We start from the raw sequence: 27,970 nt of genomic DNA on the forward strand, positions 1-27,970 counted from the left end.
TATTTCTCCAAGGTCCCACCTCCAAATACTATCAGACTGGTTTCAACATATGAATTTTGAGGGGACACAAACATTGTCAGTAAGGCACTGGTCCCATTTGCTGAGGTCAGTGCTGCCACCACAGTGGGGCTCGGGGACGCCTGCTCGCCGCATGGCCTTCTCCCCGTCAGCTGTGCAGGCTGCTGGGCCAGCAGCGGCAGCGAGGTTTCGAGCACAGGCAGCAGTAGGGACATATATGGATCTGTCCTTTATGACCGCACAGGTAACACACAGCCCAGTCCCTACCAGTGAGTCCTTCAAGATGGACAAAGCTCCCACCTGCTCTCCTGTGGGCCAGTCACCAGGTCTGGGGTGTCACACACACACATGCACACATGGGAATAGGCTCCTTCCGGCATCTCTGCCATTGTCCTCATTTTAGCTATTGCAGCCGCACGTTTGGGATACTTGTTGGACGTAGGGAAAGATTAAAACAGAGCCATAAGGTACCAGTTGTGCAAGCTGCGCACTGTGCAGTTCTAGAAGGCACCGTTCACAGTTTAGTCTCGGTTATGTTATTAGCCATGTTAGAGCTCTCACTTATTGAAGACACCGTGTACCAGATTCATGATCTCATTAAATTCTCTGGTTCTGTTTTCTTCATTTTACAGATGACAAAACCCAGGCTCAGAGAGCCACTACCTTGCCCAAGCCGCAAGAGCAGAGCTAGGACTTAAACCTTCTTCTGCCCAGTTCCAGAGCCCCGAGGACACCGGACTCTGGGCGCAGTGTCGGTACAAAAAGCCTGTTAACCCTGACCCTGGCAGGCCAGCCCCACGAAAGCACCGCTGGCCCCCTAGGGAACTGGGCTCAACAGCACGGGGCAGGACGCCAACAGCACTGGACTCGGGTTCTGGGCTGCTTCTTGCACCGACCAGATAAGCGACCTCGTGCCTCAGCTCCTCCCTCCAGCACGCGGAGGGAAGCGACTGCCAGCCGTCAGGGGTTCCACCGAGCCCCGCCCTCGGGGGTGGGGCAGGGAGTGGTCACGTGAAGGGGCGCCTTGCCCCCTCCCCACCCCGAGCCCCGCCCCGCCCCGCCCCGCCCTCAGGCTCCAAGCCCTCCACCCAGTGAGCGCAGAGGGAGCTGAAGGCGCCGCGCGGGCTCGGGACCTGCCGCCCCCACCCGGTTGCCGAGGTCGGCGTCGCCGCCGCGGGGTTTCGGGGAGGCCTGCGCGCTGCGTGGCCTTCTCCCGGCCAGCCGTGCGGGCGGCTGGACCAGCAGCAGCAGGGAGGACTCGAGCGCCGGCGGCAGCAGCGACACCATGGATCTGTCTTTTATGGCCGCACAGGTAATGCGGCTTCTTCCACGCGCGCCCCGGGTCGCCAAGTTTGGGCAGGTTCGGGGCCACGGTCTCGCCCTCCCCGCCGGGGCTGAGCGCACCGGGAGGGTTCAGGCCGGGCGGTGGCGCCCGCCGGCGATCCGAGCGCGGGTCCTTTGTCCGGAGCTGGCATCCCCACTGGGTGCGCGCGTCTGGGGCGGCGAGCATGGCTCCCGGGGGCGGGGCAGGCTGTGCGCCCAGTGTTCCCCGGATCGACCTGTGCGAGGGGCCTCGGCAGGGGTCCCCTCCCTGCCCATCCCCCACCTGCGGTCCTCCCTCCGTTGCCCCGCAGCTTTCCAAGGCGGGGCAGCCCAGATCCGTGCGTACCCGGGTGGGCAGGCAACCTCGCTCTTCCCCATTCTGTATCTTCCCGACGCGCCGGGTAATCTGTCACTTGCTGCTGACCTCGGACGCCTCCCACCTCACTTTTCTCCCGTTTGGTGGAGACCACAGACTGTAGCCCGAGGAAGGCGGCGAGACCCGCTCTGTGACCAGCCAAGCGCCAGAGCATAGCATTCGTTTTCTCCTTTTTCGGCTTTGTGCTGAGTCTGTAGCCATCAGTGCCCGGCGCGACCATAACTCTTCTCTCGACACAAAACAGGTTCCCAGTGGCAGACAAAACAGATGACCTCTCATCGCTTGGATTTTTTCTCCAGGGGAATCCCCTGAAGCTCTGAGCGTGGAGTGATCTTTATGTTTGGTGCCTTAACTCTGGAGCCAGAACAAAGGCAAACGCCTGCTTTCCGGAGCTGGAGCTGTCTGTGGCCTTTTGGAGTTTCAGTCTGGCTCCAGGGAAGGGCCACCGCATTTGGGCTATAGGAGAGTAAGTCCCCAAGTACCAAATTCAGACCTTGCACCTTCTATCGAGTTGGTTATGTTGGGAGCCCAGTGGTAGGAAGGCCCCCCAGGTTCCCTCTGTCCCCTGGGCATGTGGCAGGGGCCCCACTGGCTGCTGTTTACTTTTCCAGGGAATGGAGTTTCAGGGCACACTTTCCTTTTCCCCCAAACTTCACCATGGTGGAAATCTGTTTAAAAAGTAACAGCAAAATCTAGGCTGTAGGGACAGCGAGCTCCCAACGCAGGCATGAATGGGTGCAGAATCCCCAGGTTGGCTCAAGGGAACCCAGATTCCAGCTCTTGGCAGTCTCTTAACAGGTTTTCCATAATGCTAATTGCTCCCATGAGCCATGCTGGTCTTTTTTTTTTTGCCTGATTTTCTGTCTCCTGTTCCTAAACCCATGTTTATAAATATTGTCATATGGACATCATTTTAGATAGCGCTGACTGTTAACTGCTTGGACGGAGGAGGCTTCACTGGATTTATTTCTAGAGGGGAGAAGAGCTCACACGATATCTACCTCTGCCTTCCAGCTCTGGATCCCACTAAACAGCTGGCATTTCCATGGTTACAAGATAAATTGATAACTGCTAATCCTGGGGCTGGCTGGAGCATCAGGAGTTGCTATGGTAACTTGACAAAATAAACATAGGGCTTTTCAGCATATCTATATAGGCAGAGCCTGCGCAGAGATGGAGTTCTGGTTTTTTTTTTTCTTTTTTTTTACAATTCAAGTTTAATGTGGTCAGTTTATTACTGTGGACAGATGTTTGGGCATTGATTACACACTCAGTCCTGGGTTAGCTGCAGGGACAGAAATGTGAAGTGCCACCAAACGGGGAGAGATGCTGACGTTTTGCTGAGCGTCTGCTATGTGCCAGATGCGGGCGCTTACACACCTGATTACAGTAAATCCTTCCACGTCTGTGACATTGGCACTGTTAGCCCCATATTACAGATCAGGATACCAAACTTCAGCGAAATGAAACAATTTGCCCAGGACACACCATTAGCAAGGAGGAAAATGGGTTTCAAATCTGGGTCTGAGGATCTGCAAAGCTGCTGGGTTTCCACCTTATTGCTTCCGCCTGAGAAAGACACAAAATAAGGGACAGGAAGGACATATTTAAAGATGACTCATCTCTCCTCCTCCCCCCAGGAAGTGCTCTCCTCGTGGTGCGTTGTGATCTAATGGATTTCATTCTGGTGTTTCTCTGTCCCTCTTATCCCCACAAGGGTGGGAACTTTTACTCCGTCTGTAGCACTTAGCAGTGCTTGGCACAGTGAGCACACAGGATATGCCGTGGGTGTACAGTGACTGCTGCACGTGACCAAGTCGATATCCCCACACGTCAGCAGAGGGCAGTTTGATAGAGACATGTGAAGGCCTCCGTCCACTTGTTCGGCTAATGTTGAGTGCCTGCCTTGTGCCAAGCTCTGTGTCAGGCACTGGGACAGGGATGCTGGGGGACAAAGTTGAATGGGATGTAGATTTTCTTTCTGGATGCTTGGAGAGTAGTGGAGAAATGATGGACCAGGCCATTCCTTGAAAGGGTGACCAAAATGCCTGGTATAAAGTAGGCCCTCCACAAGCATCTGTTAGATGATTGGATGAGGGTAAGACAAGATGTATGTGCAGGAAAAGCCATTAACAGGAAAGGATAGTGAGTTTGAGGTGTCACATGCCCCCGCGCCAAACACCTGTTCATCGGTACTTGAGTCTGGGGGTTCTGATGGCTGGGAACTAGAGGCAGATTTCCCCTGGCGGGCCTGGGAATAAGGGCATTCTAAGCAGAGAGGTATGGAACTTCCCTGGCGCTCCAGTGGTTGGGGCTTGGCGCGTTCACTGCCATGGCCCCAGGTTCAATTCCTGGTTGGAGAGCTAAGATCCCGAAAGCCACGCGGACTGGCCAAAAAAATAAAAAATAAGCAGAGAGGCATGGAGGTAGGAAAGCCCAGAATATATTCACAGAATCCTTCAGGAAACTGGAGGGTAGGTAGCACAGTAGAACTGGGAGACAGAGGCCAGGGCCAGGTTGTAGAAGGTGCTAACTGCCCAGGATGAGAAGTTCACATTTAATCAGTAGACAGTGGGAGCCACTGTAGGTGACTGAGTAGGAATAGCTTATAATTGAAGCAGTGCCCTGGGAAAACCCCAGCCGCCCGTAGAGGCCACGGCTGGAGGGATGGATGGAGTCGGAAGTGCACACCTGTTTGATTCACTGATGGAATAAAAGAAACCATATTCTTGTGGCTCCAAAATCCAGGTCTCTTCATGGCTTAAAAAGACCTGGAGGATATATGCCATTTTAGATAGATTTCCCGCTCAAAAACTAAACCTCAAAAAGACACTCTTGGGCTTCCCTGGTGGCGCAGTGGTTGAGAGTCCGCCTGCCGATGCAGGGGATGCAGGTTCATGCCCCGGTCTGGGAGGATCCCACATGCCGTGGAGCGGCTGGGCCCGTGAGCCATGGCAGCTGGGCCTGCGCGTCCGGAGCCTGTGCTCCGCGATGGGAGAGGCCACAACAGTGAGAGGCCCGTGTACAGCGAAAAAAAAAAAAGACACTCTTCTTGGATGTACAGAGTGGACATCAGTTATCCAACAAATCCTCTTATGCAGATGTGCCCTCCCTGGTGCGGGTACACCGGGCTGTGGGTTTGGGCTTAGAAGAGGCTGTGGTCGCTGAGGATGTAAAGACTCAGCTCGACCCTGAGCCCTGGAGGCACTCAGCCTCTCTTTCTCCCACCCTGGAAACACCCCAGCCCCACTCTACGCAGTCCCTGAGTCCCTGGAGATTCTGGAGGGTTGAATAGTAAACAGGGGCATGCATTTCCCTATGGCCAGAGACGGCCAGGAGGGCAAGGCTACCCAGACCCCCTAGGAGCCGGAGGGGAGGGGAGAATCGCAGATCTTGAAGACTGATCCTCAAATCCCTTTGTTGTCGGTGGGGTAGCCTGTCTCCAAAGACGGCCCCATCCATTCCTTCCCTACCTCCTGGAGGTACATGTTGGCCCCCCATGAGGGAGTTTAAGATCTGATTCCCTTCCCCTTAATGTGAGCTGGCCTTAGTGATTTTTCTGACCAAGACAATGCAGTGTGAGTGACATTGTGAGACAGGTTTGTAAGAAGCCTGCAGCTTCCACCTGGGACCCTTGGAGCTCTTGCTCTGGGGGAAGCCCAGCATCATGCATGAAATTCAGAGACCCTGAGACCTCGGGAAGGGAATGAACATTTAAGAGACCTCCTGTGTGCTGGGCCAGCGCATGGAATGAACTAGAGAGACAAGGAGCCCCGTTTCCATGTTTCTAGGTTGTAACTCCCTGTAGAACAAGCATGCCTATGACATAAGAGCTCGCTCTTATTTTTGTCTTGCATTGTCCTTGCAGTGACTAGTTTAAACCCAGTAGTTCCCAAATGTTGCTGCCACTAGAATCACCTGGGAGCTTTTAAGGGTCTTGCTGCCCAGGTCCTGCCCCAGACACTCCCATCTGAGTCTGGAGCTGGGAGCCAGCATCAGTGTTTTCTTTTCATCCCCTAATTGATTCCAGTGTGCCATCAAGGTTGAGGCCCGGACCCCAAACCCACACTGTGGGACTGTTCCCCTCCCCCATCTTTGGATGGAGCAGGTCCTTGGTCCCTTTTAGGTCATAAAAAGTCATGTCGTCCCTGGAAGTCACTCCAATATCAATTCAGCAAATTGAAATATTCAGGCCCAAAATAATGTAACCTGGGAGCTTGCTCCAAAATTGAGGTCCTTGTTTGGGATTAGCAGGTGCAAACTATAATATATAATATGGAATGGATAAACAATGAGGTCCTACTACATAACGCAGGGAACTACGTTCAATATATTGTGATAAACCATAATGGAAAAGAATGTGAAAAAATGCGTGTGTGTGTGTGTGTGTGTGTGTGTGTGTGTGTGTGTGTGTGAACTGAATCACTTTGCTGTACACCAGAAACTACGCAACATTGTAAATCAACTATATACATCAATAAAATAAATTTTAGAAAAAAGAAAGAAGATTGAGGTTCTCCCTTCCTCCAGACCACACCTGGCACAGGTGGGAAACCTAGAGTTGGAATGGGTGCCTGTATTACTGTCGTGGTACAGACAGGGAGAAAGTGGAGAGCCCCGGTGGTTCGGCTCACAGGCTGGGGAGCCATGAGTGGGGCTGATACAGGAGCATCCTTCACACCATCATACCGCCTCCCAGAGCAGTCCAAGCGCTGGGGGACGGTGGGAGGACCCGGGACCCTTCCATGGATCAGCTTCAGGAAATCACTGAGCCCCCGAGGTACACAAAGCAGCACGTTTATGTACATTTTGAAACAGGTTTTTAAAGGAATCTCTATTCATTTCCTACGGCTGCTGTAACAAATTACCAAAAACTGGGTGACTTAAAACAGCAGAAATGTAATCAATCCCAGTTCTGGAGGCTCCAAGTCCAAAGTCGACAGGGCTGTGGTCTCTCTGAAGGCTCTGGGGAGGATAAGCCTGTGACTCTCTCAGCCTCATGGTTGTGGTCTGCAATCATTGGTGTTCCATAGCTTGTCTGTTCTTCTCTTCCTATCAGGACACCAGTCATATTGGATTAGGGCCCACCCGACTGACCTCATCTTCTTTTGATGACATCTGCAGAGATCTTATTTTCAAATAAGGACACATTCACAGGTACTGGGAATTAGGACTTCAGTCTATCTTTTGGGGAGACACAGCTCAACTTTTATTAGGTCTGAAGATCCCTGAAGAATAAGGATCTTGGTTTTTGTGTTGGTGGCCACTGGTCTTTGAGAGGCAGTGGAGAGATCACTTCTCTAAACCTCAGTTTCATCATCTGTGAAATGGGGACAAATGGCCTACCTCGTGGAACTGTTCATCTAGTCATTCAACAATCATTTCCTGTGTGCTAGGCCCTCCCTACGTGGAGTGCTGGGGGGCAGAGGGTCACAGGCCCTGCTGTGTGATATGTGACAGGGTGGAGGTAAACAAAGGCGCCCTGGTACGGCAGAAGAGGGACCTCGCCCAGCTCTGGAGACCCGGGGGGAAGGCTTCCGGAGGAGGTTTGAATTGAGCTGAGTTTGAAGGATGCATAGCTGTTATGTAGATGAAGGAGGACACTTCAGGTGGGGGGGGGGGGGAATGACATGAAATGGCTTGAAATGGAAGGGGCTTGAATAGTGTCTCTTATTGGGAATGAAGGTTGCAAGTGACCATCTGGTTGGGCCGAGGGGCAGGTGGGAGGGAGCGGAGATGAAGCCGGAGGGACCAGGGCCAGGCAGGTGGCCTCATGGAGTGGAGCAGGGTGGGGTGGGGGGGCTGCGGTGACCTGGAGAGCAGGGCTGTGGCCTGGAGGGGGCACAGATAGCGGCTCTGAGCTCCAGCGACTTGCCCATGCTGTACAGACTCACAGGCCCAGGGCTGCGGGTGCTTGTGGGTTTTTAAGAAAACTGAAAACTCCGATGCTTATAAGCAGTCTGGATTTTCAAATGTTGGCAACTAATTAAAAATTTTTAACTAACCGACCAACCATGATGTGGGCTGTTTTAAGAATTACTTATTGCTTACCATTTCAGTTACACCATGGTAGCAATAATTTCTTTTGTGGGACCAGAATTTAGGAAGAAGTGGGCTAGGCAGTTTGTTTCTGCCCTGATGGCATCAGCTGGGGCCTCGGGGCTGGACACAGCTTCACACATGTGTCTGACACCTCTGTGCAGCCTGACCCTTCTCTCCACTTGGTCTTTCATCCTGCAAGTGTTTCTTTAGGCAAGTGGGGCTTCCTTCCGGCATGGTGGTATCAGGGTCATCGAACTTCTTGTGTAGCACTGCCTCCCCTCTCGAATCAGCATTCCTAGGAGGACACTGCGAAGCTTCTTATGAACCAGACTGGGAAGTCCCAGAATGTCACTAACTCCACATTTGTTTGGTCAAGAAAATCTGAAGGCCAGCCCAGATTTAAGGACAAGGGAACCAGATTCTACCTCTTGATGCAGGAAGCAGCATGCGTGTCCAAGGGGGAGGGAAGGGTGAATGGCAAACATCTTTGGAGACAGGCTGCGCCTGGTCCAAACAGAATAGGTTTGTGGACTGGATTCATCCTGGAACTGCCATTGTGATAAGTATCTCTAGGCTAGACAGATGTGTGTGGAGCTTGACAAAACCTTGTAAAAAATTTCCAGGCCCAGGAGAGAAGTAAATTATTACTAAGGAGCTACAGCATAACTTTTCTAGACTGAACCATATGAAGTTGTTGACCTACAAAATGAAACTTTCATATAATTCAGCCTAATAGGTACTAACTAGAAAGGCAGTAGGTTCCTTGAGTTATGGAGGGAAGAAGAGCTGTGGGACACGGAATGGAGTGAGGAGACGTGGGAAGGGGGATCGCTACCTGCTGGGGGGAGATCTGAGGAGGCTTCGTGGTTTCAGGAGCAGGGCCCTCCCCTGACTTTCCCCCCCCTCAGCCCAGCTCTTAGTACCTTGGCCTTGCTGCTGGGCGGACACAGTCACACCTGGAACATACGTCCCACTGAGTGGGTCTTTCTGGAAGATAAGATGCATGGTCTAATCATAACTGAGATGCTGATAACATCCACTGCTAGGCCTCCTTCTCCCACCCTCCCTCCCCCTGGGCCTTGGCAGTCTCACAGTTAATTTGCATTTTAATCATTTTTCATGGAGGGGGATAAACCACAAAAGACTTCTGGTTAGGTTGAAGAGGCGATTCTGTTATCTCTTGAAATGGTCGTAGCTATTCTCAGGGGCCAGTGGGAGCATTCCCAAAGATTTGCAAGAAACCAGCAGCAGTTTTCCCTCCCCAGAGGAACACAGCGCTTCCCAGAGAAATAGAATTCTAGGGACTCAGGCAATCTGCAACTTAGAGAATGTTTTCCCCAGCCAGCTACCGCTCCTTTTTCTTTAAGCAAGAATTATTAAAATACAAATTGTCTATTATCTCATATGTTTTCAACCAAAGGGCTTGTCTTGAACTTTGAATTCCGATTTTAAAGATGTAAATATTTTATCATTCTAATTAGACCTGCCTCGGGAAAGCATATAATGCTACATTTTTGCAGGGGTGTAATGAGACGTTAAAGAAGAAGTAAAAATCTGTAGTACATTTTGTAGACCAAATTTCGAGATAGTGTTTTAAGGGTCAAGACATTCCATCTGACTTGAAACAATTATATCTCACAGAGCTAAGAGAACCAGGTCGTCTGGAAGTGGATTGCAAATCTCCAATTGAACACTTGAGTGTTTGTGGAGCACCTGCTGTGAACTCAGCCCAACTTTGGGGATCCAAACCCCAGCTTCTCTACTCTGAGATGATGGAAGCCCATCTCTGTTTACTCCCTCCCGGTTCTGTCCCCTCAAGATGTCCTTGTACCTTCCCATCATAGCTGCCTTTTATCAAACGTTTAGAGGTACCAGGCAGGCCCTGGATTGAATAATACATAGAATCTCACTTCTAAATCCTATGACACCCCCATGGAATAGGCAATTTTAAGATCCAATTTTTTTTTTTTTTTTTTGCGGCACGCGGGCCTCTCACTGCTGTGGCCTCTCCCGTTGCGGAGCACAGGCTCCGGATGCGCAGGCTCAGCGGCCATGGCTCACAGGCCCAGCTGCTCCGCAACATGTGGGATCCTCCTGGACCGGGGCACGAACCCGTGTCCCCTGCATCGGCAGGCAGACTCTCAACCACTGCGCCACCAGGGAAGCCCAAGATCCATTTTATAGATGAAAAAACTGAGGCTTAGAGAGGCAAAGTCACTTGCCGCAGGGCACACAGGCTTGGATTCAAACCCAGATCTCTGTGCCTCTTCAGCTTATTTTTTAAATCCAATTTTACAATCTCTGCCTTCTGATAGGAGTGTTTAAACCATTTACGTTTAATGTTTTTTTTAATAGTTGGGTTTAAATTTACTATCTCACTGTTTGTTTCCTATTGGTCTCACCTGTTCTTTGTTCCCCTTTTCTTCTTTTGGATTCATTGAGAATTTTTTATTATCTCGTGTTGTCTCCTCTCTTGGCTTATTGGCTATAATAGTTTTATTATTTTAGTGGTTGCTTTAGGATTTAGAGTGTATATCTTTAGCTTAGCACAGCCTATCTACAAGTGATATTATGCCACTTCACATTCAGTGTAAGAACCTTATAACAATACACTTCTATTTCTCCCCTCTAAACTTTTTTGCTATTATTGTTGCACATTTCACTTCTATGTGTGTTTTAAACCTCACATTGTATTGTTATCATTTTTGTTAGAAGTTAATTAACTTTTAAAGAGATTTAAATAGTAAGGGAGAAACTTAAATATTTTCCCATATGTGTACTATTTCCAGTGCTCTATTCCTTTGTGTAGGTCCATATTTCCGTGTCTTATCATTTTCTTTCTGTCTAAAGGACTTTAACATTTCTAGTAGTTCAAAAGTGCTGGTGATGAATTCTTTCAGTTTTTGTATGTCTGAGGAAAAAAGGCTTTATTTTTTTTGGCTTTCATTTTTGAATGTTTATTTTTTACTTGGCATAGAATTCTAGATTGACTGTTTTTCAATACTTTAAAGATATTATTCAGCCATCTTCCTGCTTCCCTTGTTTCTACTGAGAAATCTGCTGCCGTCCTTATCTTGTTCGTTTGAACATAATGTGTCTTTTTTTTGCTTTGGCTGTGTTTACAGTTTTTTCCTTATTGATTTTTGAGCACTTAGATTATAATGTACCTTAGTGTAGTTTTCTTCCTGCTTCTTGTCCTTAGGGTTTGGGAGCATCCTGTATCTGTGGGTTTATACTTTTCATCACATTTGGAAAATTCTCTGCCATTCTTTCTCCCCCCTCCAGTTTTATTGAGATATAGTTGACATATAACATTGTATAAGTGTAAGGTGTACAACACAATAATTTCATACATGTATATACTGCAAAAAAGATTACCACAATAAGTTTAGTTGACATGTCACCTCACATAGTTACAATTCTTTTTTTATTGGGATGAGAACTTTTAAGACGTACTCTCTTAGCAACTTTCATATATACAATACAGTATTTAGCTATAATCACCATGCTGTACATTATATCCCCAGAACTTATTTATCTTATAACTGGAGGTTATAAGATTGACTACTGGGCTTCCCTGGTGGCTCAGTGGTTGAGAGTCCACCTTCCGATGCAGAGGACACGGGTTTGTGCCCCGGTCTGGGAAGATCACACGTGCCGCGGAGTGGCTGGGCCCGTGAGCCATGGCCGCTGAGCCTGCGCGTCTGGAGCCTGTGCTCCGCAACGGGAGAGGCCACAGCAGTGAGAGGCCCGTGTTATGCAAAAAAAAAAAAAAAAAAATTGACTACTTTCACTCAGTTCCTCACCTCCTGCCTCTGGAAAACACCAATCTGGTCTGTTCCTATGAGTTTACTTTTTTTAGATTCCACGTATAAGTGAGAGTATCTTTCTCTGACTTATTTTACCTCGCATTATGCCCTCAAGATCCATCCAGTATGTCTCAAATGACAAGATTTCCTTCTTTTTCATGACTGAATTTTATATATACACACATATACATGTATGTAGATATTAATATACCACACTTTCCTTAAGTATTCGTCTGTTAATAGACACTTAGTTTGTTTCAGTGTCCTGGTTATTGTACTGTGTGTGTGGATGTCTCTTCAGGACAGTGATTTCATTTCCTTCAGATACATACCCAGAAGTGGAATTGCTGGATCATACGGTAGTTCTCTTTTTAATTATTTAATTTAATTTTTGAACCCCCATACTGTTTTACATATTGGCTGCACCAATTTACATTCCCATCAACAATACACAAGGGATTCTTTTTCTCCACATCTTCTCCAACACTTGTTATCCCTGTCTTTTTGATAGTAGCCATTATAACAGGCATGAGGTAATATCTCACTGTGGTTGTGATTTGTATTTTTCCCTGATGACTTGTGATGTTGAGCACCTTTTCATGTACCTGTTGGCCATTTGAATATCTTCTTTGGAAAAATGCCTATTCAGGTCCTCTGCCCATTTTTAATTAGATTATTTTTTATTGTTGAGTTCTATGAGTTTTCCATTATTTCTTTACAGATTCTCTCTTCCCCGTCTCTCTCCGCTCCTTCGGAAATTCTAGCACGTATATCAGGCTGCCTGACATTGTCTCACAGCTTCCAGATGCTTGTTCATTTTTTTGAGGCTTTTTTTTTTCTGTTTGTGTTTCATTTTGGATAGTTATTATTTACATATCTTCAAGCTCAGCAATATTTTTTTGAATATCTAATCTCTGCTAATCCTATCCAGTATATTTTTGACGTCAGGCATTGTAGTTTTCATATCTAGAAGTTTAATTTGGGTCTTTCTTATACTTTCAGTCCTCTTCTTAACGTGTTCAGTGTTTCCTCTAGCTTTTCTTTTTTTTTTCGGTACGCGGGCCTCTCACTGTTGTGGCCTCTCCCATCGTGGAGCACAGGCTCTGGACGTGCAGGCCCAGCTGCCATGGCTCACAGGCCCAGCCGCTCCACGGCATGTGGAATCCTTCCGGACCAGGGCATGAACCTGCGTCCCCTGCATCAGCAGGCGGACTCTCAACCACTGCGCCACCAGGGAAGCCCCTCCTCTAGCTTTTTAATATATGGAGCACAGTTATAACAACTGTTCAAAAGTCCTCATATACTAATTGTAAATGTGCATCAGCTCTGGGCTGGTTTTGATTGATTGCTTTTTCTCCTCATTATGAATCGTATTTTCCTGCTGCTTTGCATGCCTGATAATTTTTTTTTTTACATCTTTATTGGGGTATAATTGCTTTACAATGGTGTGTTAGTTTCTGCTTTATAACACAGAGAATCAGTTATACATATACATATGTTCCCATATCTCTTCCCTCTTGCGTCTCCCTCCCTCCCACCCTCCCTATCCCACCCCTCCAGGCGGTCACAAAGCACCGAGCTGATCTCCCTGTGCTATGCGGCTGCTTCCCACTAGCTATCTACCTTACGTTTGTTAGTGTATATATGTCCATGCCTCTCTCTCGCTTTGTCACAGCTCACCCTCCCCCCTCCCCATATCCTCAAGTCCGTTCTCTAGTAGGTCTGTGTCTTTAGTCCTGTCTTACCCCTAGGTTCTTCATGACATTTTTTTCCCCTTAAATTCCATATATATGTGTTAGCATACGGTATTTGTCTTTCTCTTTCTGACTTACTTCACTCTGTATGACGGACTCTAGGTCTATCCATCTCATTACAAATAGCTCAATTTCTTTTCTTTTTATGGCTGAGTAATATTCCATTGTATATATGTGCCACATATTCTTTATCCATTCATCCGAAGATGGGCACTTAGGTTGTTGCCATCTCCGGGCTACTGTAAATAGAGCTGCAATGAACATTTTGGTACATGACTCTTTTTGAATTATGGTTTTCTCAGGGTATATGCCCAGTAGTGGGATTGCTGGGTCATATGGTAGTTCTGTTTGTAGTTTTTTAAGGAACCTCCATACTGTTCTCCATAGTGGCTGAACCAATTCACATTCCCACCAGCAGTGCAAGAGTGTTCCCTTTCCTCCACACCCTCTCCAGCATTTATTGTTTCTAGATTTTTTGATGATGGCCATTCTGACTGGTGTGAGATGATATCTCATTGTAGTTTTGATGTGCATTTCTCTAATGATTAATGATGTTGAGCATCCTTTCATGTGTTTGTTGGCAGTCTGTATATCTTCTTTGGGGAAATGTCTATTTAGGTCTTCTGCCCATTTTTGGATTGGGTTGTTTTTTTGTTATTGAGCTGCATGAGCTGCTTGTAAATTTTGGAAATTAATCCTTTGTCAGTTGCTTCATTTGCAAATATATTCTCCCATTCTGAGGGTTGTCTTTTGGTCTTGTTTATGGTTTCCTTTGTTGTGCAAAAGCTTCATTACATCCCATTTGTTTATTTTTGTTTTTATTTCCATTTCTCTAGGAGATGGATCAAAAAGGATCTTGCTGTGATTTATGTCATAGGGTGTTCTGCCTATGTTTTCCTCTAAGAGTTTGATAGTTTCTGGCCTTACATTTAGGTCTTTAATCCATTTTGAGCTTATTTTTGTGTATGGTGTTAGGGAGTGATCTAATCTCATACTTTTACATATACCTGTCCAGTTTTCCCAGCACCACTTATTGAAGAGGCTGTCCTTTCTCCACTGTACGTTCCTGCCTCCTTTATCAAAGATAAGTTGACCATACGTGCGTGGGTTTATCTCTGGGCTTTCTGTCCTGTTCCATTGATCTATCTTTCTGTTTTTGTGCCAGTACCATACTGTCTTGATTACTGTAGCTTTGTAGTACAGTCTGAAGTCAGGGAGCCTGATTCCTCAAGCTCCGTTTTTCGTTCTCAAGATTGCTTTGGCTATTCGTGGTCTCTTGTCTTTCCATACAAATTGTGAAATTTTTTGTTTTAGTTCTGTGAAAAATGCCAGTGGTAGTTTGATAGGGATTGCATTGAATCTATAGATTGCTTTGTGTAGTAGAGTCATTTTCACAATGTTGATTCTTCCAATCCAAGAACATGGTATATCTCTCCATCTATTTGTATCACCTTTAATTTCTTTCATCAGTGTCTTATAATTTTCTGCATACAGGTGTTCTGTCTCCTTAGTTAGGTTTATTCCTAGATATTTTATTCTTTTTGTTGCAATGGTAAATGGGAGTGTTTTCTTGATTTCACTTTCAGATTTTTCATCATTAGTGTATAGGAAAGCCAGAGATTTCTGTGCATTAATTTTGTATCCTGCAACTTTACCAAATTCATTGATTAGCTCTAGTAGTTTTCTGGTAGCATCTTTAGGATTCTCTATGTATAGTATCATGTCATCTGCAAACAGTGACAGCTTTACTTCTTCTCTTCCGATTTGGATTCCTTTTATTTCCTTTTCTTCTCTGATTGCTGTGGCTAAAACTTCCAAAACTATGTTGAATAAGGGTGGTGAGAGTGGGCAACCTTGTCTTGTTCCTGATCTTAGTGGAAGTGCTTTCAGTTTTTCACCATTGAAGATGATGTTGGCTGTGGGTTGGTCATATTTGGCCTTTATTATGTTGAGGAAAGTTCCCTCTATGCCTACTCTCTGCAGGGTTTTTTGTCATAAATGGGTGTTGAATTTTGTCAAAAGCTTTCTCTGCATCTATTGAGATACTCATATAGTTTCTCTCCTTCAATTTGTTAATATGGTGTATCACATTGATTGATTTGTGTATATTGAAGAATCCTTGCATCCCTGGGATAAATCCCACTTGATCATGGTGTTTGATCTTTTTAATGTGCTGTTGGATTCTGTTTGCTAGTATTTTGTTGAGGATTTTTGCATTTATGTTCATCAGTGATATTGGCCTGTAGTTTTCTTTCTTTGTGACATCCTTGTCTGGTTTTGGTATCAAGGTGATGGCGGCCTCGTAGAATGAATTTGGGAGTGTTCCTCCCTCTGCTATATTTTGGAAGAGTTTGAGAAGGATAGGTGTTAGCTCTTCTCTAAATGTTTGATAGAATTCGCCTGTGAAGCCATCTGGCCCTGGGCTTTTGTTTTTTGGAAGATTTTTAATCACAGTTTCAATTTCAGTGCTTGTGATTGGTCTGTTCATATTTTCTGTTTCTTCCTGGTTCAGTCTTGGAAGGTTATACCTTTCTAAGAATTTGTCCATTTCTTCCAGGTTGTCCATTTTATGGCATAGAGTTGCTTGTAGTAATCTCTCTTGATCTTTTGTATTTCTGCAGTGTCAGTTGTTACTTCTCCTTTTTCATTTCTAAATTTATTGATTTGAGTCTTCTCCCTTTTTTTTTGATGAGTCTGGCTAATGGTTTATCTATTTTGTTTATCTTCTCAAAGAACCATCTTTTAGTTTTATTGATCTTTGCTATCATTTCCTTCATTTATTTCTGATCTGATTTTTATGATTTCTTTCCTTCTGCTAACTTTGGGGTTTTTTTGTTCTTCTTTCTCTAATTGCTTTAGGTGCAAGGTTAGGTTGTTTATTCGAGATGTTGCCGGTTTCTTAAGGTGGGCTTGTATTGCTATAAACTTCCCTCTTAGAACTGCTTTTGCTGCATCCCATGGTTTTGGGTCATCGTGTCTCCATTGTCATTTGTTTCTAGGTATTTTTTGATTTCCTCTTTGATTTCTCTAGTGATCACTTCGTTATTAAGTAGTGTATTGTTTAGCCTCCATGTGTTTGTATTTTTTACAGATCTTTTCCTGTAATTGATATCTAGTCTCATAGCGTTGTGGTCGGAAAAGATACTTGATACAATTTCAATTTTCTTAAATTTACCAAGACTTGATTTGTGACCCAAGATATGATCTATCCTGGAGAATGTTCCATGAGCACTTGAGAAAAATGTGTATTCTGTTGATTTTGGATGGAATGTCCTATAAATATCAATTAAGTCCATCTTGTTTAATGTATCATTTAAAGCTTGTGTTTCCTTATTTATTTTCATTTTGGATGACCTGTCCATTGGTGAAAGTGAGGTGTTAAAGTCCCCTACTATGAATGTGTTACTGTCGATTTCCCCTTTTATGGCTGTTAGTATTTGCCTTATGTATTGAGGTGCTCCTATGTTGGGTGCATAAATATTTACAATTGTTATATCTTCTTCTTGGGTCGATCCCTTGATCATTATGTAGTGTCCTTCTTTGTCTCTTCTAATAGTCTTTATTTTAAAGTCTCTTTTGTCTGATATGAGAATTGCTACTCCAGCTTTCTTTTGGTTTCCATTTGCATGGAATATCTTTTTCCATCCCCTTACTTTCAGTCTGTATGTGTCTGTAGGTCTGAAGTGGATCTCTTGTAGACAGCATATATATGGGTCTTGTTTTTGTATCCATTCAGCCAATCTGTGTCTTTTGGTGGGAGCATTTAGTCCATTTACATTTAAGGTAATTATCGATATGTATGTTCCTATTCCCATTTTCTATATTGTTTTGGGTTCGTTATTATAGGTCTTTTCCTTCTCTTGTGTTTCTTGCCTAGAGAAGTTCCTTTAGCATTTGTTGTAAAGCTGGTTTGGTGGTGCTGAACTCTCTCAACTTTTGCTTGTCTGTAAAGGTTTTAATTTCTCCATCAAATCTGAATGAGATCCTTGCTGGGTAGAGTAATCTTGGTTGCAGGTTTTTCTCCTTCATCACTTTAAATATGTCCTGCCACTCCCTTCTGACTTGCAGAGTTTCTGCTGAAAGATCAGCTGTTAACCTTATGGGGATTCCCTTGTGTGTTATTTGTTGTTTCTCCCTTGCTGCTTTTAATATGCTTTCTTTGTATTTAATTTTTGACAGTTTGATTAATATGTGTCTTGGCATGTTTCTCCTTGGATTTATCCTGTATGGGACTCTCTGTGCTTCCTGGACTTGATTAACTATTTCCTTTCGCATATTAGGGAAGTTTTCAACTCTAATCTCTTCAAATATTTTCTCAGTCCTTTTCTTTTTCTCTTCTTCTTCTGGAACCCCTATAATTCGAATGTTGGTACGTTTAATGTTGTCCCAGAGGTCTCTGAGACTGTCCTCAGTTCTTTTCATTCTTTCTTCTTTATTCTGCTCTGCAGTAGTTATTTCCACCATTTTATCTTCCAGGTCACTTATCCATTCTTCTGTCTCAGTTATTCTGCTATTGATCCCATCTAGAGTATTTTTAATTTCATTTATTGTGTTGTTCATTGTTGTTTGTTTCGTCTTTAGTTCTTCTAGGTCCTTGTTAAATATTTCTTGCGTTTTGTCTATTCTATTCCCAAGCTTTTGGATCATCTTTACTATCATTATTCTGAATTCTTTTTCAGGTAGACTGCCTATTTCCTCTTCATTTGTTAGGTCTGGTGGGTTTTTATTTTGCTCCTTCGTCTGCGGTGTGTTTTTCTGTGTTCTCATTTTGCTTATCTTACTGTGTTTGGGGTCTTCTTTTTGCAGGCTGCAGGTTCGTAGTTCCCGTTGTTTTTGGTGTCTGTTCCCAGTGGCTAAGGTTGGTTCAGTGGGTTGTGTAGGCTTCCTGGTGGAGGGGACTAGTGCCTGTGTTCTGGTGGAAGAGTCTGGATCTTGTCTTTCTGGTGGTCACGTCTACGTCTGGTGGTGTTTTGGGGTGTCTGTGGACTTATTATGATTTTAGGCAGTCTGTCTGCTAATGGGTGGGGTTGTGTTCCTGTCTTGCTAGTTGTATGGCATAGGATGTCCATCACTGTAGCTTGCTGGTCGTTGAGTGAAGCTGGGTGCTGGTGTTGAGATGGAGATCTCTGGGAGATTTTCGCCGTTTGATATTACGTGGAGCTGGGAGGTCTCTTGTGGACCAGTGTCCTGAAGTTGGCTCTCCCACCTCAGAGGCACAGCACTGACTCCTGGCTGCAGCACCAAGAGCCTTTCCTCCACATGGCTCAGAATAAAAGGGAGAGAAAGAATTAGTAGAAGTAGGAAGAAAGAAAGAAAGAAAGGAAGGAAGGAAGGAGGAAAGAAGGAAAGGAAGGAGGGAGGGAGGGAGGGAGGGATGGTGGGAGGAAGGAAGGAAGGAAGAAAGGAGGAAAGGAAGGAAAAAAGAAAGAAGGAAGATAAAGTAAAATAAAATAGGGTAAAATATAATAAAGTTATTAAATTAAAAAATAATTATTAAGAAGAAAAATTAAAAAAAAAACAAAAAACGGACGGATAGAACCTTAGGACAAACGGTGGAAGCAAAGCTACACAGACAAAATCTCACACAGGTAAGGCCAGAAACTATCAAACTCTTAGAGGAAAACATAGGAAGAACACTCTATGACATAAATCACAGCAAGATCCTTTCTGACCCACCTCCTAGAGTAATGGAAATAAAAACAAAAATAAACAAATGGGACCTAATGAAACTTCAAAGCTTTTGCACAGCAAAGGAAACCATAATCAAGACCAAAAGACAACCCTCAGAATGGGAGAAAACATTTGCAAATGAAGCAACTGACAAAGGATTAATCTCCAAAATTTACAAGCAGCTCATGCAGCTCAATAACAAAAAAACAAACAACCCCATCCAAAAATGGGCAGAAGACCTAAACAGACATTTCTCCAAAGAAGATATACAGAATGCCAACAAACACATGAAAGAATGCTCAACATCATTAATCATTAGAGAAATGCAAATCAAAACTACAATGAGATATCATCTCACACCAGTCAGAATGGCCATCATCAAAAAATCTAGAAACAATAAATGCTGGAGAGGGTGTGGAGAAAAGGGGACACTCTTGCACTGCTGGTGGGAATGTGAATTGGTTCAGCCACTATGGAGAACAGTATGGAGGTTCCTTAAAAAACTACAAACAGAACTACCATATGACCCAGCAATCCCACTACTGGGCATATACCCTGAGAAAACCAAAATTCAAAAAGAGTCATGTACCAAAATGTTCATTGCAGCTCTATTTACAATAGCCCGGAGATGGAAAGAACCTAAGCGCCCATCATCGGACGAATGGATAAAGAAGATGTGGCACATATACACAATGGAATATTACTCAGCCTTAAAAAGAAATGAAATTGAGATATTTGTAATGAGATGGATAGACCTAGAGTCTGTCATACAGAGTGAAGTAAGTCAGAAAGACAAAGACAAATACCGTATGCTAACACATATATATGGAATTTAAGGGGAAAAAATGTCATGAAGAACCTAGGGATAAGACAGGAATAGAGGCGCAGACCTACTGGAGAACGGACTTGAGGATGTGGGGGGGGGAAGGGTGAGTTTTGACAGGGCGAGAGGGAGTCATGGACATATACACACTAACAAACGTAGTAAGGTAGATAGCTAGGGGGAAGCAGCCGCAAGGCACAGGGATATAAGCTCGGGGCTTTGGGACAGCCTGGAGGGGTGGGAGGGGGAGAGTGGGAGGGAGGGAGACGCAAGAGGGAAGACACATGGGAGCACATGTATATGTATAGCTGATTCACTTTGTTATAAATCAGAAACTAACACACCATTGTAAAGCAATTATACCCCAATAAAGATGTTAAAAAAAAAAAAAAAAAAAATCTCACACAGAAGCATACACGTACACACTCACAAAAAGAGGAAAACGGGAAAAAATCATAAATCTTGCTCTCAAAGTCCACCTCCTCAATTTGGGTTGATTCGTTGTCCATTCAGGTATTCCACAGATGCAGGTACATCAAGTTGATTGTGGAGCTTTAATCCCCTGCTCCTGAGGCTGCTGGGAGAGATTTCCCTTTCTCTTCTTTGTTTTCACAGCTCCCAGGGGCTCAGCTTTCATGCCTGATAATTTTTGATTGGATGCCAGACATTGTGAATTTTACCTTGTTGGATGTTAGATATTTCTGTGTCCTTATAAATAGTCTCAAGCTTTGTTCTGAGATGCAATTATGTTACTTGGAAGCAGTTTGATCCTTTTGGGTCTTGCTTTTAAGATCTGTTAGGTAGGACCGGAGCCATCTTTAGTCTAAGAGTAATATTTTCCCACTACCGAGGCAAGGCTGCTCCGAGGATTCTACCCAATGCCCTGTGAATTATGAGATTTTTCAAAATGGCTGGTGGAAACAGGTACTATTTCTGGCCTGTATGGATGCCAGGTACTATTCCCTGTCATCCTTTAGGGTGACTCTTTGCTGCCTCACGTGTTTTTCTCACGCACATGTGCTCACCAGTCCTCTGCTAAGCATTTGAGCAATCCTTCTGCAGATCTCTGTTTAGCTCTCTCCTCTGCATCCTCTCCCTCATGGTCTCCAGCTGCCTTGGTCTCCCCAGACTCTCAGTCCCATCTCCTCAACCCCAGAGTCCACTGGGCTCTATCTGGGTTCCCCTCTCCTGCTCCACAGCCTGGAAACTCTTCCCAGGCAGTAAGCAGAGTCAATTATTTGTTTCCCATCTCTCAAAGGTCACTGTCCCTCACTGCCTGATGTCCAACGTCTTGAAAACCATTTCCCTATGTTTTGTCCATTTTTTTATTGGTTCCGTTGGGAGGGTAGATCCAGTCCTTGTTACTCCATCTTGGCTGGAAGCAGAGTTTTCTTAACCCTGTGTTTTCGAGAAGTATGCTTCCACCCCTACTCCTTTCCTCCCGTTGTGGGAAAAGGAATATAACGTTAAGTCTGAACCTGGCCCACTGCCTCTCCCTCCCCTCTGGAACGGTGATCTGGCATTTCTCTGCCTCTTCTGAATGTCATAAAATGTGGGTAATGTATGGAAGCTCACAGGTGAGTCTCTGATACCAGACTTAGAAAGCCAGACGGTGCAAGGACTGCCCAAATTCCTTTCTGCGCTGCCATTGTCACTTGAGTTCCTTCAGAGAGTCTTGTGACAGGATTGCTCCACGGGACGTCGTGAGAGCCAGCCAGTGATCCGGGTGTCAGGTTTGGCAGCCAGAAGTTGGGCAGCCTATTGAGCAGGGCTGCTTTCCTTGGGCCTCCATCCCAGGCACCTGGGCTCGGGGGAGCCTCATGCCCCAGGAGGATGAAAGTGAGGGGGCGGGGAGCAGGTTGCTCCAGCCTCAGGCCCACTCAGGGTGGCAGTCAACAGCTGGGACCCTGTTTGTCCTCTCCAGACCCCATTACAGCCCCTCATCCATCTCCTCAGCACGGAGCTCTGGGAGCTGATTAGAAATGTATTAAGACTTGGCTTCCAGCAGCTTTGAGGGAGACCTGAGGGAGGTGACTAATGGACTCCCCGGGCCCCCTGCTCCCTCGCCTCTCTTAGCTGAGCCGCCCGCATCTCCTGCCCCCTCTCTGACATCCTGCCAACCCTCCTTCACTCCCACTGGAGATCCCACCTAGGCCCCGCTGTGTATCCCAGTAACCAAATCAGTCAGGCAGGGAGGGCCATGGAGGCAGCATGCCATGGGACGGCCCCTGTGCTGTGTTGGGGGATGTCAAGGAACCAGAAAGAAGCTATCACCAGCCTTCGTCATCTTTGTCGCCCCCACCAACGTCATGTGAGCACAAATTCCATACAGGATATCAACCTCAAGCACACAGGTGAGGCAGGAGACATCCTCGGGTGGAAGAAGAAGGGGGCGGATGGTGTGGATGAACTTGAGCACCTGCTGAGGGGCAGGCTCTGTGCTGCACGAGGCCCCTGCGAGGGCAGTGCTCTCGCACGCCCATTCTAGAGAAGAGGATAGCAAGGCTCGGAGACCCTGAGGGTCTGGCCCGAAGTCGCCCAGGCAGGAAGGGCTAAGACAGGCTGGGTCTGAGCCCAGGGCCCGGACACCAATGCTGAATAACAGCTGACAGATTGCAGAGCGCTGAAGTGGGAGTGGAGGGGGACCTGAGCCCCAAGCAGGTGTGATTCCGTGTCACGAACGTCCGCAGCCCAGCCCTCTGTTAGCCAGCGTGGGCAGAGTGGATTGTGGCTGCAGCAAGTTGTTCCAAAGCTCAGACAGGCTGTCGCCAGAGGCAGAGGCAGAGCCCACAGGAGGTTGAAAGAACCGGGGAGGGGTCTGGGGGAGTGGAAGCTTGCTCCCTCTGGAAGTGATTGGCCCTCCCTCCTCCTCTGAGCCCCCGACGCTCTGTCCTGCTCTGTCTTAGAGCATCCCTGTGTCTGAGGGTCCCCGAAGGCAAAGGTTCATGTCTCATTTATGCCAGCACTGCTGCTGCCCAGTCCAGGGCCAGACATGGTAAATAATTAATAAAGGAATCACAAGAGAGCAGGGAATCGATAAAAGCATGGGAAAAGCTGGGTAGAAAACCACGGGCTACGTCAGCTGGCCGGCCCTTCCTCCTTGGCCGGCATCGTACCTTCCCCGAAGGCACCAGTTATACCGAGTCCTGCCAGTGACCCCACATCCTGTCCCTCAAACTCCCGGGCCCCAGGGCCCTCCCTAGCCCTCTGCAGGGTATCTGCCACATGTGGGCCCAGGACTAGGCCTTTCCATTCAGCACAAGACAGCCTATCTTAGCCCTTCCTGCCTGGGTAACGTTGGGCCAGACCCTCACGCTCCCTGAGCCTCACTTTTCTCCTCTGAAAAATGGGTGTGTAACAGCACTGCCCTCACAGGGGGGTCGTGAAGCACAGAGCCTGCCCCTCAGCAGGTGCTCAAGTTCGTCTACACCATCTGCCTCCTTCTTCTGCCACCTAAGGGTGGCTTCTGCCTCACCTGTGTGCATGTGAATTCTGACTCATGTGTTTGCATTGCTCTCGAACCCTGGCCAGATCACCTGGGCAGATCTACCCTAAAATGCCAGAATCCCTGTCCAGCATTCCTGTGAAGGTTGAGTCATTCTCTGCGTATCTTTACCGATGGGGAGTCACACCACCTCGCAAGGCAGCGACTTCCACTAGAGGCAGGTAGCCTTGGGCCCAGACATGGCCCTGCCACTATGCATCCGGGGAAGTCACTCCATCTCTCCAAGCCTCGGCATTCGCACCTGTTCAGTGGGGTGATGGTCGGTGTGGTAACTTACGATACCACCTTGTAAGGGGTAACGCGGCACCTTGTAAGGGGTCAGTAAATGGGAATTACTCATTACGAGCCTCCTCTCTTGAGTCAAAGATCATCTTCCCTTTAACTCTGCCCATTGGTCCTCGGAAGCGAGTCTAATCCTGCTTGCGTGTGGTAGCCTGTTCCGTAATTGCCTGGGGCTGCAGAGAGCACCTGAGATGGGGAAGCCGGATGCCCAAGTCCCAGGCCTGGCTCTCCCCCTCATGACGTGAAGCGAGATACTTAACCTTTTAGAGCCTCAGTTTCTCTGTCTGTTAAATGGGAATGGTAACACCGAGCTCACAGCATGGGCAAGAGAATACAATGAAGTGATGGTTGTAAAAGTGCACACTGCACGGGACTGCACAAAAGCCAGTAACAGTTACTATGTTTGAACCACCATTCTGCATCCTCCTGCATCATCCCTTTGCTTTTGGATTAAACGTGGCCATTTCCTTCAACTATTTTTGCAAATGACTCTTCTCTCCGGAACCAGGTCAGGCTCTGGTCTGTCAGTCTTCTTATAAATCGGTCTTCTCAGAACAAGACATGATGCCGCAGAAGAACCTATCACCTCCTTGGATCTAGCCCTGATACACCCACTAATATGGCCACTGGGAGCTGCATCTTGCCCTGCGTAATGCCGTACCTTTGCCTCGTGCTAATGAGAGGTTCCTCTTTCCCGAGCGCAGCTGTTCAACCAGTTCTCCCTTCCAGGACTGGTGCAGCTGGTTTTTGTGAACCTTAGCACAGACACGTCAAGAACGGTGAAGGGTGTGAATTTTACCTGCTTGCAAGCTAGCCTGCCGTGACGTAAAAGATGCTGACCAAAGACCTTAGGCTCATAGACAGAGGGCTTTAATGCTCACAGCACAGTCAGCAGCATGAACTTCATGTTCACATCAGTGCCTCTGACCCCGCAGGTCCCCCGGGGCCAGGAAGAGCAGCCAGGTGGATTCTGTGAGTGCAGTGGGTTTGTGTAACAGTGAGGAACCCCTCAGTTAGGAAATTCCCCTCTTTCAAAGGGACCTGCTAGCAAACCTGCCCAACCTTTGTCTCAGAGGGAGATATTATCTCAGAGGGAGATAATCATCCTGGTTGGGAAATAAATGTGCCCAGAGGGGATGCTGTCTCTTTCTTAGGAGACACAGTTTGCTGTACCAACATTGTTGTACAAACATTGAAAAGATAGTCCGGAGCAAGCGCTGTTATGCCTTTACTCAGAAGGCGTGCAGAGCACGAAGACCCATGAAGAATTGTCTCCCAACGATGTGTTTATACTTATCCTTCGAGACTGCACAGATGTGGGCTTGCATCTCCCTTGGCCATTCCAGAGCTGTGCCACCTTGGGCAAACTCCTAGCCTCTCTGATCCTCAGTTTCTACAGTCTGCAAAAGGCATAATTCCTACTTTCCCGAAGTGCTATAAGGAGTTCTTTGTAGTAGTCTCCTTGAAGCATCCTCACTCTGCCTGGTACAGAGCAGACCACAGAGAGGAGGCAGCAGAACTGCAGTCACCGTGATCTGGAGGTCATCCTTCCGATACGTGATTCTGTCCCGTCTGTCTTCATCCCTCCCTGACCTAGTCCTCGTGGCTCCTGTCAAATGGAGTAGAGTTGCCATCCTGGCCCCGAGTCCACCAGCCAGTGGCGAGGGCCTGGGAAACTGGTGTCGGGAAGCCCAGAGCAGAGCCTGGTTCGTCGGGGCTCCCGGATGAGTTAGTTTCTGAGCCTCAGCTTCCTCATCTATAACACAGAACCCACCTCCTAGGGTTTAAGGAAGAATGAAAGGAGATGATAAACAGGGACTGTTTGGAGCGCATGTGACAGACGCTCAGCAAAGCCATTATGATGCCTTTTAGTTTCTGTAGCCTGAGACTCCTGAATGCAGTGTGGGGTGAAAGACTGGAGCTTGCTGCCTGGTGAGGAAAGTGGCCATTCTAGCTGCTCCCTGGAGGGAGCTGATCAGGAAAAACAAAACAAAGAAGGCTGTGGGGTGTGAGCTTGTTTTGCAAGCTTCCTGCAGATCGCTCCGCATGCTGGGGGCACTCAGGAGCAGTTTATGGGCATTCGGATGGCAGGATCCTCCGTGTTCTGCCTCCTGCAGGAATACAGATCTTCCCTCTGGCCTTGGCAATGGCTGTTTACTTACTGTTTGACCTTGTGTGTGTCGGGGGGTGACTAATATACCCTCTCCGGGCTCCATTTAGGAACTCAGTGTAGCTTGATGGTTAAATGTTTGAGATGCAGAGTCAGACAGAACTGGCTTTGAATCCTGAGTTGGAAGCCAGCTGGAAGGCTCCAGCATGTCATACAGCTTCCTAAGCCTCAGTTTCCTCATCTCTAAAGTGGGATAATGACCTTTGCCACCTCGCAGAGCTGCTGGGAGGATCAGACAAGGCTGTGCGTGTGCAGAGCCTGCCCAGGAGATGGTGCCTCCTGTGATGCTGCATTATTTCCTGTTTCTTGGTCTACAGAATGGAGTGGGAGGGTGGGAGCACAGAATCTCTTACTGCTTGGAGCAATGGAAGACCCCTGGAATCAAGGTCAAAGAATCCTGGTCCAAAGTCTCTTTAGCCTCTTCCTGGTTGTCTGTGACCTGAACAAGTCGCTTTACGTCTCTGCACCGCACCATCCATGGGTCCAGCTCATCACGTCTCCTTTCACCATGTATGGTGAAAACACTAGTCACCATGCCTGGCCTGGGACCCTGGTCAGTGCTCAGGGCCCCTCTCAGCTCTGAGCTTGTCAATCTGCAAGGCTGCCAGCTTCAGAGAGCACCCTGTGTATTCAGGATGTACCGAGCAGGAAGGAAACACACACGGGACAATGTGTGTGTGTGGGGGGGGGGGGCAGAGGCGCACACAGGGCTGTTAAAGTGGGCTACAGGCAGGTCCCAATGGCTGGAGCTGCCCGTTGCCCTGTCCCTACCCAAGGATTAGTCCTTGGGATGTTTTTTGGAGCCACTGGAGTGGCTTAGGCTGATGGTCCCTGCAGCTCGTGGCACCCCAGTGGCAGGCAGGGCGGACCATCCCACGGGCAGACGGATAAGAGCAGCATCTTTTGCAAAAGGAAAATCTGCTCAGCCTTCTGATAAATGATGTTACTGGGCTCTCAGGGAGTGAAGTCTATTTTTTATACTTCTGGTCAGGAAAGTTAAGTGGCGCTCATGGGTGCTCTGGGGGGAGGAGTATGAGGCTCCTTTTCCCGGATCCATTGCAGAGAGGAGGCTCCTTCTGTCTCTCAGTTCACGTCACGTGGATTGGAGGAACGGCCCTTCCAGGATCTGGCAGTCCGTCGGGTCACTGTGACAGTGCCGACCACGATAACTCCCACCATTTGCCAGGTGCCAGGCTCTCTTCTGAGTGCTTTACCTGGATCAACACAGCCAAGCCTCACCACCACACTCTGAAGTAGAAATTCCAATTCTGCCCATTTTTCAGATGAAGCAACTGAGGCTCGAAGAGGTAGTAGCATGGTTGGGTTTTGAACCGGCCGCCAGGCACCCACGGGCTCTTTCTCATGGCTTCCTCTCTGGACTCGGTGGCTTTGCAGTTGGGCTGCTTGGTTTTCGACCTGAACTCAGCCTGAGCGGGGAATCGGAGAGTGGCAATAATTGGCCACCCTTACATTCCCACCGTGATTTGCAACACAGAGCTTTGAGTCCGGCGAGTCTGAGAGGGGAGCAGGGGTTACCACCTTCGTTTTCAAAGCAGAGACCAAGGTGCAGAGGAGAGAAGTGGGCACCGTCTAGCCACACGGGATGCCACCTCCATGCCAGGCTGGATCCCGGCCATTCCGAAGGGGGCAGACAGGGATAGAAAGGGAAACAAGTGGGATGTGCAGGGAGTTGCTCCATGGGAGCTCAGGAAACGGCTGGTGAGTGGCTCAGGGAGGTTCCTGAGCCGCATCTGAAGGGTGCTCTCTGCCTGCAGAGAAGAGCCCTGCGGTGAAGGGGCAGCGGGGGCTGGTGGGAGAGAGCTGCACTGATGGACAGAACACAGGACACGTGCTGGATCCTTTGGCTTCAGGGCTCACTGGGGATGAGCCCCCCAGACCACAGCATGAGCCGACCGTGGCACTCAGGGCTTCCTGCCAAGCCTTGTTTTCATTCCTTAAGCCACTTAATGCATTCAACAGTGGTCCCCTGGGCCTGGCTCTGTGCTGGGTATCGGAAGAAGAAATGACAAAGACAGTCCCTGCCACCCAGGGGCCAGCCATCCGGAGGGACAGCAGAGGGACCAAGAGAACCGACAGTACTCGGAGAGAAGGGTGGGGCTGGGCCACAGAGGGGGCACCTCAAGCAGCTTGCAGGGGCAGGCTTTGTAGGAGACCTTCCTGGAGGAGGTGTCCCCTCA

At 47.4% G+C, this 27,970-nt stretch overlaps 1 protein-coding gene across 1 annotated transcript in view; it reads left to right on the forward strand.

Moving 5' to 3' along the window:
- Nucleotides 1-1,109: 1,109 nt before the first annotated feature.
- Nucleotides 1,110-27,970, forward strand: part of C2H14orf132 (chromosome 2 C14orf132 homolog) — a 55,397-nt gene continuing 28,536 nt past the window's right edge. The window contains exon 1 of the mRNA XM_032624318.1: nucleotides 1,110-1,330. Coding sequence (XP_032480209.1) covers nucleotides 1,304-1,330 — 27 coding nt within the window. The 5' untranslated portion in view covers nucleotides 1,110-1,303. The remainder of the gene's footprint in view (nucleotides 1,331-27,970) is intronic.

The sequence above is a fragment of the Phocoena sinus genome, chromosome 2 (assembly GCF_008692025.1).
Source record: "Phocoena sinus isolate mPhoSin1 chromosome 2, mPhoSin1.pri, whole genome shotgun sequence".
NCBI classification, from domain to species: domain Eukaryota; kingdom Metazoa; phylum Chordata; class Mammalia; order Artiodactyla; family Phocoenidae; genus Phocoena; species Phocoena sinus.